Source organism: Mya arenaria, chromosome 11, assembly GCF_026914265.1.
Source record: "Mya arenaria isolate MELC-2E11 chromosome 11, ASM2691426v1".
NCBI lineage: Eukaryota > Metazoa > Mollusca > Bivalvia > Myida > Myidae > Mya > Mya arenaria.
This window is the reverse complement of record NC_069132.1, coordinates 57,541,769-57,555,833: the sequence shown is the minus strand read 5'-3', so window position 1 is coordinate 57,555,833 and position 14,065 is coordinate 57,541,769. Positions and strand designations below refer to the sequence as shown.

Below are 14,065 nucleotides of genomic sequence, written 5' to 3'. Positions count from 1 at the left end.
CCTCAAAAGGTATGATTTTAATAAGAAATTATGTAACCCACTATTGACAGTAGCAAACATTGTCCTTCATGATTGATTTTCAATTTTAATCAATCCTCAGAACAACAGTAATATTACTGTATAGCAGGTTATGATAACAATGCATTTGTAGGCATTGCCCATAACATAAAGACACATGCAACATTTTGAACAGAACTATTGACAGTTGGCAGTTGAAATAATCATTATCATTTTTTTTTGGTTTAAAATTGTGTATTTCCAACGGCCTGACCAAATCATCAAAATACCTCAACTCATTCTCTTCTCCCTGGGTAGGCAAATGATTATAGCATTTTGGCCATTTAGTTGGTATTAAGGCAAGTCATAAAAAAATCTCTCCTTTAAAAAGTCTAGGAAGGTCACCGCCAATAAACAAGCTATTAAGGATGGCCTAAGCTCAGAAACATCCTACAAACCTGCTTTCCTAGTTCGGGCGCCATTTTTCTTGACTTTCCATCCTCTACCCCTATGGTTACCATGGCAACATTCCCTGCCGCTGTGACCTGGCTGACCTTGCTAGAGTTAAAGGTCATGGGTGTGTTAGTCGTGGAGGCATCAGCTGTGAGCCCAGGGTCCATTCTGGGGCCACCAAGAGGCACGGCCATGGGGATCAGTTGACCAGGGATAGGGGCTGAAATAGGAATTATAGATGATGAAAGTATAGTTCAAGCATTTAGATCATGCTCCCAAAAAATCTTCATATGGTGAGTGAAAGACCCAAATTTCCTAGACTCCCCTTTCATAACAAAATTCGAGATGATTCAAGACAAATCCATGTCAAAAATAAACATAGCTTTGTCTGAAAAAGAGATAACATGATCATTCTACATGAGTTGTCAAAGATACACATCATGGGCTGATTGTTCAGAACTTTGTTAAAGTTAAAACATTGTTAATGTCATCGTTGTTAACTTTTAGATTGTTACTGCTCTGAAATTTTGATGGATACATTTTAATAGCTTGTAATCTACTATATTTCTAAGAAGATTTGAGGCAACTGCTTCAGCTTGACATGTTTGTATTCAAATATATGAGCATATCATCAAATAATTCACATTTAAAAGTTAACAATGGTGCCGTTAATCAAGTTGTTAACTTTAACAAAGTTCTAAAGAATCGGCCATTTTTGAAGCAAATATAGGTGTAAACCATGCACAGCATGCAGACGCTAATACTCATTCATCCAATCAAGGGAAATAACAAAAATATACTTAAGCCAACACCCTTTCACTTGCTTCAGCTAAATATGGTTGTCAACATGCAAAGCAAGGTCAAAGTCAAGGTCTTCTAAATACGGAGTCAAATATGTGCCATTTGATTACATTAGAGGGCATTCAATATGTACAACAAAGCCTAGTAACAAAATAAGAGTGAATAAAACCTTTTGATGATGATATATATTTGTGATAAACTGCCCTAAGACTTACCGGTACATAAATGGTGAAAATGATAAATCATAAATGTCTTTCTCCATCAATACACATAATGCCACTTATTCAAATGTGTTTAAACCTTGAAGACAACTACTTAGCAAATTAGCACAAATTATAGAAAATTATTGTAATTTTTATAGCGAATTAATGTCAAATTCAATTATACAGAATCTCTGCTGATAGCTACGATACTTCAGGCCTCATTCGGAAAATTTAACAACACTTCTCCCATAAAGAAGGCAGATAAAAAGACCCCTTTTTGCACCCATTTTAGGTCAGGCACTACTAATTCACAGATAACGTTAACTACATTACTTATACTCACTAGTCACTACAAAGACGGTTTGAAATCAGGTCCCATAGTCACTGATGTCTTAAATTTGAGTTTGCGACTGACACTCAGAAAAGCAAAATTTCAATTTGGTATAAAATGATATAACATTATCAAATATGGTTAAAAATAGTTTAAAAGTCTGGTATTATAACTGGTTCTACTGAACTTATCCTCCTGTACTTACAACATTGTACCATTGTAATACACTATACTTCAGAAAAAAACAGAATCATTGATCTGTTCCATGAATTGCAATAGCCTAAGAATAACTTTTTCATTGTATGGGATGAGAATACTGTTATGTGAATTGCAGTTACAATCATTACTGTTACGAATGATCTGTGCTACAATACACACCATTGGTCAAAATAGTGAATATTTTAAGAATTCATTTCATTCAGTCAGTGTCTCAAACCCAGACTGAAGATGTCAGTGAAATCTAACTAATTTAACACAATACAAATTAAGAGCTGTAATTATTTATAAACAAGCCAAGTTTTATCCCAAACTCAGCTTGCGTATGTTGTCGTATTTCTTGTTATAGATGTTACAAGGAATGAGGCCAGTCACATGGATCACCTGTATTTCACCCATCACTGGTACAGATATCTGAGGCCCTCATAGTTGATTTATTCTATCCAGATATCTTTTTATTAATCAATGACCATTGCTTATTGCCAATGACTTTTAAATGAGTTAATATACAAATAAATTTTATCAGGGACTCACAAAGGGCACCACCATTATGTTCTTGTGTATCTAACAATGAAAACCATGTATACACTGTTTCATCAGATATAGATGGAGACACAATCTCACAGAACTTTGCCTTTAAGAAGAAATCATTCTTTTGTTCATTTCTGAGGAAGAAGCTAGTGCTTATGTCAATGCTGACAATTAGATAAAACGTTGTTCCAGAACTTACCGGTAGTTAAAGTATCAGAGATTCCTTATTTAATTTCTCACATGACGGGTGGTCTAGTGGTTCTTGTGTCCACCACTGGAGTCAAATGTCACGGGTTCGATCCCCACCAAGGGTGTAAACTCTTGGCAATCATTATGGAAACTGGTTTCTGCCCAGCAAACACACTCTAGAGCAATTCAAATCAGTTTTCAGCCATTTTCAGAATGGAGCTAGAATAAGTGTAAACCAAATACTTACCTGGTTGTGAGGTGGAGGCAATAGGAATGTATGAGCCTGTTGCAGGGTTGAAATAGAACTGGCGGACCCCACCCTCGCCCGTCTGGGTCTTTGATGACATTTTCTCAACGCCTGAAATAGGCAATGTATGAAATACTGAAAATGAAGCATAACATTACAAAAGTGACTTGTCATGTATGGGACTGTTGCAGGGTTAAAAAAATCTGGTGAACAGGACTTAATTTTGACAACAAAAAACACCACAAAGGGCAATAACTAGGTAATTTGCTAAAATAGAGTTATGATTCTTGTACACTGCCCTTCCTATCTTTGTCCTTTATCATTTCATGAGTTTCCTTAGATTCCTGTAGTCTTAGGCTCACTGAAGACAAGAAAAAGGCAACAAAGGGAAACAACTCTTTACTGCACTAAGTCTTCCTCTCACTATGTTCTTTCATTGTATGAAGTTGAATTAAATTCCAAATAGTAGTCGGACCAACAGACCGATGGACTGACTGACCAACAACAAGGTGACTCCAATACCCCCTTCAACCCAAACTTTGTTTGTCTGGGGTATAATAAGCAGATGAAGTATAAAGATGTGAAAGGGAAACATATCAATAACCTGAAGAGATATGAATTATAGAGGCAATAGGAATGTACAAGCAATGATAAACACTTTTTATCCCATCTGTTTCATTGAGGATTTTTCATTCGTGTAACACAAGTGATATGAGGTATGAGGCAGTTGGAAAATATGAGTCTGTCGCTGGATAAAAATACAACTGGAGAAGCCTACCCTCACCCAAACTGGAGAACCCAATCCTCACCCGATCTAAGAAACCCAACCCTCACCTGAACTGGAGAACCCAACCCTCATCTGAACTGGAGAACCCTACCCTCACCCGAACGGAGAACCCAGCCCTCACACGAACAGGAGAAACCCAACTCTTACCTGAAAAGAGACCCAACCCTCACCCAACCTGGAGAACTCAACCCTCACCCATACTGGAGAACCCTACCCTCACCCGAACTGGGGAACCCTACCCTCACCCGAACTGGAGAACCCAACCCTCACCTGAACTGGAGAACCCAACCCTCACCCGAACTGGAGAACTCAACCCTCACCCGTACTGGAGAACCCTACTCTCACCTGAACTGGGGAACCCTACCCTCACCTCAACTGGAGAACCCAACCCTCACCTGAACTGAAGAACCCAACCCTCACCTGAACTGGGGAACCCTACCCTCACCTCAACTGGAGAAACCAACCCTGCCCTCACCCTTTTGTGTCTTTGATGATATCAGATCTTTTACAACACTTGTTATAAGCCAAAGGAACTTATCGCTACAGGATAGAAACAGATTATGTTGCACCTAGCAAGACTTTTAGATGCACTATTCATAAGTCAGTGGCTCAAATACAACATGACAATGATAGTGAATGTCTATAGCAGTCACTTAAAAAAAACACAAGAAAAAAATATGAGAACGAACATACAATCATGTTTTTTTATTTTTATCAACAATGAATCAGCATAAATTTATCAAAAGAAAGCTATTTTGATTGAATGCATAAGTAAGTTGATTGAAATTGTGAAGGAATGTGCAAAACTTAAATGTTAAAATTACACAATGAATGAAATAAATGAATATGACAGAATACATCTATCTTTTAGATTAATGACCATTAATTTTTGATACTTTGCCATTGCACCATTTTAAATAGAAAAGATGACGTTAATTTTTCACTCAAGTGTATTTAAGTTAAGCGTTTTCATATGTAAATGAAGACATGATCATTATGTAATGAGATTGTATAATGACAGTGTGATCAATTGTGCCATTTTTAAAATAAAGTCAAAATTGTATGCAGGTCATCTAGTGATGATTAATATGCTGTGGATGGCTTATATTTTGTAAGTGTTTTACATTTATGTTTTTGCCAATCTGTCAGTTTACAAAGTTAAAACTTAAATACCAATTTACAATATCTAGGGGTGAATGCAAAAAGACTCTAAGTGACATTAAATAAAGAAAAAGATAGAACCTTTTCGATTTCACCCCTCCGTATGTTTGTCAATGCTTCGATATTAGATGGATTTCAAAACATGTCATGTATGTGTACTTTTATGTAGATACAAATGTAGAAATTGAAGTTGGGTTTAAAACTCGTCTATGAAACTTCTTTTCGAGCTTGTACTTGAAGGCTCGTTGAAAGACGCAATAATCAATTCCTACGTGCCATCAAACATGCCATTCTAAATCAATGTACACACCTCGTACTTTGATGATGTCATGCACATAAAAAGTACACACTTTACACATACCGGTACAAATAGTGTTTCGTTAACTGCTTTAATGACATTGCAATTGAAATTTGAAAATGCATGAAATTTCCACACAAAAAAAATATCGTGAAAAAAATGACCATGTGAAATTAAAACAATATACAGGATATAGTAATAAATCAGATGAATAAGCCATATCAATCAAAAAGGTATTTCATTACAGTAATTTATGGACAAAATGAACAGCATTTTGACCTTACAATACATAAGTAAAGTCTCATTAAAAGTTTGGTCAGGATATTAACATGAATTTGATTATTCAGCACTTAATAATTATTCGATGATAGATTTAATATCAGATCGTCCGTCTTTTAAATATCTATACTTCCCTGAATGACATTTCGTCATAAAATAACACTATCAATTAAACGCTCATGAATATCATTTTAGTATAAGTAGAATATGCCATCATTAAAAAAGGCTATTAGAAACTGTTTAATTCATTTGAAAGATAATCAAATACAGGTTTAATGTATCATTGAAACAGATAATAACCCCCTCCAAAGGTTTACGATACGTGCTGCATAATTATGACACACTTTAATCTTTTAATACTTAAGTTCTTAGCATGTTATGTATGACGAATTTAGTGAGAATACCTGTCAGGTTATTTTTAGATATGACCAACATGTTTTCCCTTCAAAATAAAATAAACAAATAAAATAAACGAGTGGATGGCTAAATCTATGCAGATGAAAACAATAACTACACAGAGGGGGCAGGAGGTCAGTGTTGCTGGGCTAAGCCCAAATGTTGCCGGGCTCAGACAGATTGAGGTTCGAAACTTTTAGGCGCTGATACAGATGTCTACCACATGTACATTAACATGTGTGTGATCTAATGTGTGATCTTCATTTTAATATCATTGTTTAAACTCTGGGAAATGGCCAATTTTCCTAATTTTGTCAAGTGGCATAACTCCTACAAGGTTAGAAAAGAGTTGTGGGACACTATGTGAAAAGTTTAAATCAAATAAGCCACCCAAATTCAAATTTAATTGTAACATAACCTCAATGATGGCTGACTTAAAATGTATCAAATAATTTTCCTAAAATATGTTATTAATGTCAGCCCTGAACTAGAGAGAGCTTTCTTGAAAAAGGGCTTGTCTCCCCCATTGTGTGGTTGTAGGTGAGAAATAATCAATGATGGGCATTAAATTTAGACCTTTGGACTAGAGAAAAACCACCATCACAGTCATCTATTGGTCATGACCAACCTACAGTGTGAAGTCCCTGATTCAAAGTGTTCCTTAGTTATTGAGCAGAAACTAGGTGTGATGTACAGACTGGTGACAAACAAATTGTTTTTCACCTGAAGGTCACATTGACCTTGACCTCAATCAACTGGGGTAATCTACTAATCATGACCAATTTGCATACCACGTATGAAGTTCTTGGCACCAAGTATTTTTTAGTTATTGGGTGAAAACCCTTTTTTCACCTGAAGGACACTGCGATGTTGACCTTTGACCTACTGGCCTTAAAATCCTTAGTGGTCATCTACTATCTTGAACAAATGGCATATCAAGTATTAAGTTCCTAGGTGCAAGTGTTGTTACCTACTTGCCTCAAAACCATATACTATTCATTACCAACTGGCAGACCAATAATGAAGTTCCTAGGTGAAAGTGTTCTGTAATTATTGAGCAGAAACCACAGTATTTTTCATCTGAAGGTCATGGCAACCTTGAACTTTGACCTACTAATCTCAAAATCTATAGGGATCATCAACTGGTCATGACCAACCTGCATACCAAGTATGAAGCTCAGGGTCCAAGCATTCTATTGTTATTGAGAGGAAATGATGTGTGACGCATGGAATACCTGACCAAAAAGACGGACAGGGAAAAACAATATAGCTCCCCGGAAACAGGGAGACATAAATACAGAACAAGCAAATAAGAAAAATAAAATAGCAAGCAAAGATGGCCGCATTCAGAAAGAGATAATTATCGTACAAGACTGGATATTTATTACATTTCCAAACTATAACCATATTTAACAAATAAATTTGAGACTAACGACTGCCTCAGCTGCCTGGATTCACCATTATTGGATAAGCAGAGTGACAAAGCATTATTAAATTTCTGCTGTTGTTTTTTTCTAAAACATATGTAACCCAGTAAATCTAGCCTTGCACTTAAAATTGCAAATATCATACATGCATTAAAGAGAAATATTTTTTAAAACATATAAGACAGCAAACAATTACAGAGGTTTTCAAGAGAAAAATAACAAAATAGTAGGTATGACAGTAGGAGGTATTTTTAAAGTAGGCAAAAAAAAGAGAGATTTTCCGGGCAAAGAGTAGGGAAAGTAGGGCTCTCCAGCTAATTACTACTGAACCATGCAAAAACATTGAGGTATATGTAGGGCAGAGTTCTAAATATCTGAAAATGTTCTTCTTGAACTAGCCAGAATCTAAAAGTAATTGGCCAGGAGGGAACAGGACATTTCATGTCAATATCTTTAACTGTTTCGAAGATGTGACACAGACAATAGAGTTTTTCCCACTGCAACTTTTGATAACAAGATTGACACTACGGCCATGAAAATAGCTATATTCTTCTTTAAAAAAACTGACAAGCAAAATGTTTTTCTAATGAAACCCTTAAAGCACAACAAAATGAATTCATCCAATTCTGCATCTTCCGTCTCAGACTCAGATTTAATATGTTGGTGAATTTGGCTCCTTTACAATGACGATACTTAGACAGCTCTCGAAACAAGCACAAGCCTGCAAACACTGCACTGGTTAAATGCTTTTCAAAATTGCTAAATCCTGGATTGTATATAGCAGGGCTTGTTGAAAATGTTGGATGCTAAGCACTTATGTTGAGAATTTGTGCTTCAGCTTGTCCATCTAAAAGTCAAATTTTTATGATTTTTTTCCATGTAAAATAGACATGCTTTCGAATGAATAAAGCATTTTTTTAATTCAACCCATAAAAATATATTTGTGGGACAGATTCCTTCAACAAATGCTGGTATATACCGTGTTGTGTTTGTATAGGAGGCGGGTTACGGGCTGGTCGCTGTTTTGCCGTGTTCTGGAAATGAAGATATGGATCCTTTACAGTTGTACGTCCTTTCTGGTACGTGGCTTTCCCGTACACCCGCGTCATCATCTCCTCATCAACAAACACTGACTTGCCCTGAAATAAAACCACACATCATACTGTTATATGGGTACTGAATAGATGCCTTAATATACATGTTGTATTATTTGATGTTTTAATCAATGTTTACCCTGGCTGCATAATACTGCAAAAATGCAGCTTATTCTGCTATAATGCAATCAATCGTTCCACCATTTTGTAGACTATAAACTTGTTCCCTTGTATATACTCTTAGGTTCCCACCAGTTTATAAGGATAAGTTTGGACATAACTCTTAGTGCTAGAAAAGCATATAAATATTTGTAATATTTTTTGTTCTATTTTCATGGACAGCGAACTAGAAAAGCATATAAATATTTTGTAATATTTTTTGTTCTATTTTCATGGACAGCCAACTTCCCAACGTTTTTCTCAGTTTCCCTCTAATTCGCCACATCTGTGCTACGATTAATCATAAAATAAAAGATCAAGTAATTAGTCATATACTCTCACAACATAATGAAACTTGCAGCTACTAAGAACTATATATGATGCTGACGACAACACAAGTCAAGCTTGACATGTGAAAAACTTCATGTGGTACACAAAATGTGATATTACAAGAAAAAAGATAAATAAAGCCTTTTTTTTATTCTGGTGTATAATTGATAATATAATATAAATCTAAAATGACCAACTATCGAGATAAGAGAGATATATTTCTATTCAGGAAAGTTCACACACACATATGATGATATCATTATTGTAAGCATTTCAGAATTACTTTTTCTTCAACTTTATATTGTTATACAATGAAGAAGTCAAGGAAATGATTCCACATATGTTATTTTATGTGAGCAGAACACATAGTGTGGGAGTGGTCTAGTGTAGATGTCAGCTTAATTCATCTATAAATATAATGATTTTATTCCACGATACCTTATGGACAGGTTTTGAAAGTCTCTGGTGTGCAGGCTCCCTTGACCCAAAACCAATTCTGGGCTTCTTAGCTGCTGTGGGCTTCTTGGTCTCTGGTTTTGGCTCTTCCTTGGGTTGGGCAAGCCCTCTACGAAGCCCATATCTTGTGCCCGACTTGTGGACTGGCACAGGATCAGGCATTTTGACCGCCCCAGGAACGATGTTGGATGATTTTTTCTTTATCTCAGAAATAACAACATCATCTGTTACCTCTCGCTGAAGAAAAAAACATTCAAACTAGTAAATAATGGTTGCGAAGGAAGTTACAAGAGAGCAGCGGTGCAAATACCATCAATTGTCGGTTTCTTTTTTGTTTTCAATCAAACAAAGGGAATAAATGAACATGTATTAAACCCGGAGTTATGGGCCTTGCTAAACATGTGCTTATTGTTTCCACCAACATGTATTATGAATTAGCACTACTCAAAATCAATAAAAAATAAACTGTTTTGAAATAAGTATGATTAACTATTTTATATTAAGGTTTATTTTGTAGGTTTCCTCAAGAAATGAGATGCAATGCTTGTGTGGTTCTGTACCTCCACTTCTCTCCGCAGTCTCTGGATGCTTTTGTCCACCAGCTTCTTGATACGAGCCTTCTCATGGTCCGTACTGGAAATACACAACCAATTATACAACGTTTATCTAATATAATACGATTTTAAATGAAATATAATAACCTTTATAATAAACACGACAAATACCTATGCATGTGCTTTTGCTCTGCTATGCTTATGACAATCAGAATAATATTTTTCCTCAACCTCCTTGGAAGACTTATCACATTATATGTCAATGTGAATGCAAATTTTGCAAGGTTGTGATGGCCTTCTGTGGTTTGGACACTACCAAAAGGTAGTGGTGACTATTTCTGATGACATTACTTTTAACTTATAAAGTTACTTGTTAAGGATACGAGCCTGACAAAGACGGACCTATCATTGTAGACAGCCTCTAGAAGACTGTAGACCTCAACTTCCTGTCGGGCACGCATCACTGACTCCATGTTAGCCTCCAGGTAACCACGGTTCTGCTGGACCTGGCAACAAGAAATATGGAGTGTGAGATAGGTTTACAACGTGGAACAGTTTTACAGACAGTCTCTAGGAGACTGTAGATCTCAATTCCCTGTCTGGCACACATCACTGACTCCATGACGGCCTCCAGGTACCCATGGTTCTGCAGGACCTGGCTACAAGAAACCTGGATCACTCGGTAAGTTTACAATGTTGGAGAGGTTTGCATACATCCTCTAGGAGACTGTAAAGCTCAAATTTCTATTGGACATGCATCAATGTCTCAATGTAGGTCCCCAGGTCCTGTGGTTCTGCTGGACCTGGCAACATGTATCATGGATTGGAAGTTCTGTAAGGTAGCCTTAAGGTAACTGTAGACCCCCTTGTCTTAGTCTGAAAACTTGTCTCCAAAAAACTTCTCATGTAATTTCCACAATCATCATGATTCAATATGAGTGCAGAACTATTAAGACATACATGGCCAATAAATGGTTACTTTAATGCATTGTAACTTCAAATGTTTTGAAACTGAGCAATACCTGTTTGAGAATATTCTCTGCTTCTTTAAAGCCAGGCAAGACGGGGGCGTTAAACTGGCTGAAAGACATGTCAGGGACGGTCTTATACGGGGACGTCGCCTTCTGATCTCCCACGTACTGGAAGGGAAAAAAAACACAAAAATGTTAATCACAGAAAAGAAAAATATATATATATCTCGGAAAAGAAATATATATCAATCTTGGAAAAGACAAATATTTCAATCTCAGAAAAGAAAAATATATCAACATCGTAAAAAGAAAAAGAAATAAATCTCAGAAAAGAAAAATATATTAATCTTGGAAAAGAAAAATATATCAATCTCAGAAAAGAAAAATATTTAAATCTCTGAATCATATATCTTCCGACTTTCCATATACGTAGTTCCAAGGCTATGATTGACGTCACTACATACAAACATAAATCTTGCATTAAATCCTGAGATTACTGGGGAATCTAGTCCGAGCATTCTGTATATCATAAATATTAGTGAACTTCTTATCTCCCATATGCTATGAGACAATGGGATAAATGACAACTGCTTATAAAACTTGGTTTCATTCTCATGCAAAAGAGAACTATGCAATAGTTATTGTTTATTTTTGTTTTACTCAAACAGTGGTCTAGTGTAGATAGATGTCAGCATATGTTTAGAAGCTATTATACAATTATTTTCTTATTAACTGTGAAATATGCTGTCATATTGACTAAAAAGTTCCTATTGACCGAGGCGATGTTTTATTACATGCTACAGTAACATCATATGCTTATCTGTTTCCTGTCTTCAAACACACATGTCAATATGGTGTTTTTGAAGTGATTTTTCCAGCGCTATTATGACGTGATATGATAAACTATTTCCGGTCTGTAAAAAGACAGGTCAATATTGTCTTTTATTTTGTCTATGAAAATTGCTTTTCGTCCAATTATGGACAATTTATTTATAGATCATGTAATTATGCGTATTATTGACAATACAATTATTGCCTTTATGTAACAATTTGCTCCGATGGTTTAATATTACAAATTTCTGTTTAACCTATGTAATCGATAAATTGTTCTTCAATTCTTAATATGCTTCTCACATCAAAATAAGATCATTTCCATGAAAGGAAAGCCCAATCAGAAATCAATCCATCATTTCATCTATTCATCAAACGTTTATGAGTCTGTCAGTGCAATATTGCGTAATAAATTATCAAATTATTGAAACTATTGAGATATAGCGCAAAAAACGATCATTTGATTGAAACTGTTGGAATGAACCTTTACCGACATTTAGTTTCTGTGTGAATGATTTGTTTTCAATTTGCACCAATGCAGAACTTATGTTTTATGCATATAGTTAAAACAGGATGTCATGAAATGTAAATTAAACAATGATTTATGTATGTCATGCATAAATTTTCATATAACCTACTAAACTGAATATTTATGTTAAAAACACCCCCTAATTGTAAATCTTTTCTTGATTAAGATAACTGTGAAATAAAATTGCATAAATATTACACTTACAGAAATATCTCTGAAATATACACTTTTTTAATTTTATGTCGAAGTTTGGAAAATAAACTCTTTAACTTAATATTTTAACACTTTAATAACCGACCATGCTGAGCACTCAGCAAAGTTCTCTGAGCATTTGACTTGTATCTTGAGTGGTCAACTAAGTATTTGAGCATTTGAATTGCTGTATCTTAAGAACACAACTAAAAAAATTGAGCATTTGACGTGTATCTTGAGCGGTCAACTGAAAATATTGAGCATTTGACTTGTTGTATCTTAAGAACTCAACTAAAAATAATAATCATTCGACTTGTTATATCTTAATTACTAAACTAAAAATATTGAGCATTCAACTTGTATCTTGAGAACTCAACTAAAAATATTGAGCATTTGACATGTTGTATCTTAATTAAGAACTAAACTAAAAATAATAAGCATTTGACTTGTTATATCTTAAGAACTAAACTAAAAATAATGATCATTTGACTTGTTGTATCATAAGAACTAAACTGAAAATAATGAGCATTTGACTTGTTGTATCATAAGAACTAAACTGAAAATAATGAGCATTTGACTTGTATCTTTAGAACTCAACTAAGTATTTTGATCATTTGACTTGAATCATGGAAACACAACTAAGTATTATGAGCATCTTGAAAACAAACTCAACTAAGTATCTTGAGCATTTGAATTGTACCTTGAGCAGTCAACTTAGTTTGTTGAGCATTTGACTTGTACTTTAAGAACTCATCAAAGAATATTGAGCAATTGACTGGTATCTTGAACAGTCAACTTAGTATCTTGAGCATTTGACTTGTATCTTGGGAATTCAACTAATTATTATGAGCACTTGACTTGTATCTTGGAAACTCAACTAAGTATCTTGAGAAATTGACATGTAATTATGAGAACTCAGTATTTTGAGTATTTTACTGGTATCTTGGAAACTAAACTAAGTATTTTGAGCATTTGACTAGTATCTTGAGCAGTCAACTAAGTATTTTGAGCATTTGACTTGTATCTTGAGCAGTCAACTAAGTATTTTGCAAGTTTGACTGGTGTATTAATAAGGAAAGAAAGATTTTCACACAAGTACTCTGGAACTTTGTTGAGTAAGAGAATGTAAGCTCACTATAGGCTTGAGAATTGGAGATGTTATGAGCACTTAAGATAATTTTGCAAATTACAAAGGGACTATTTGACATTTTATAGGGTCAAAATGGAAAATCATAAATTTGGATGAACTGTGAATAAAATGCTTGTTATAATACATCACCAGAAGTTAAAATAAGAGCTCTACTGTAAATAATTATTGAAAAATGTGACAGGAAACATGTATTTTTTTTTAAAAAAGCATTACTGCAACGCTTAATTACTAGGATTTACAAACTTATGTTTTTTAAATCAGCATTTTTGTTGCTTATTTATAACAGTAAGTAAAATAACTCATTTTAAACAATTTAATAAAACTGTTGCCAATAAAAAAATCTTTTTGACGCCCCTACAACTATTAATATTCTAAAAAAATGTTTATGACAGCCTGATTTTTGCTTCATATTAAATTATTTGATACAATTTCCCCCACAAGCTTATAGTATAAGTGTGAAGAAATGTTCAAGCTGCCTTTAAA

The 14,065-nt window shown here is 34.8% G+C and overlaps 1 protein-coding gene across 2 annotated transcripts in view; it reads right to left on the bottom strand.

Annotated features, from left to right (window-relative positions):
• LOC128207941 (protein TALPID3-like) overlaps positions 1–14,065 on the bottom strand; it is a 99,740-nt gene that overhangs the window by 19,307 nt on the left and 66,368 nt on the right. For both annotated transcript variants that reach the window (XM_052911151.1, XM_052911152.1), the window contains 7 exons: positions 10,932–11,048; positions 10,312–10,415; positions 9,916–9,988; positions 9,338–9,592; positions 8,296–8,455; positions 2,969–3,079; positions 456–670 (listed from right to left, as the gene is read on the bottom strand). In XM_052911151.1, the coding sequence (XP_052767111.1) occupies positions 456–670; positions 2,969–3,079; positions 8,296–8,455; positions 9,338–9,592; positions 9,916–9,988; positions 10,312–10,415; positions 10,932–11,048 (1,035 nt within the window). The remainder of the gene's footprint in view (positions 1–455; positions 671–2,968; positions 3,080–8,295; positions 8,456–9,337; positions 9,593–9,915; positions 9,989–10,311; positions 10,416–10,931; positions 11,049–14,065) is intronic.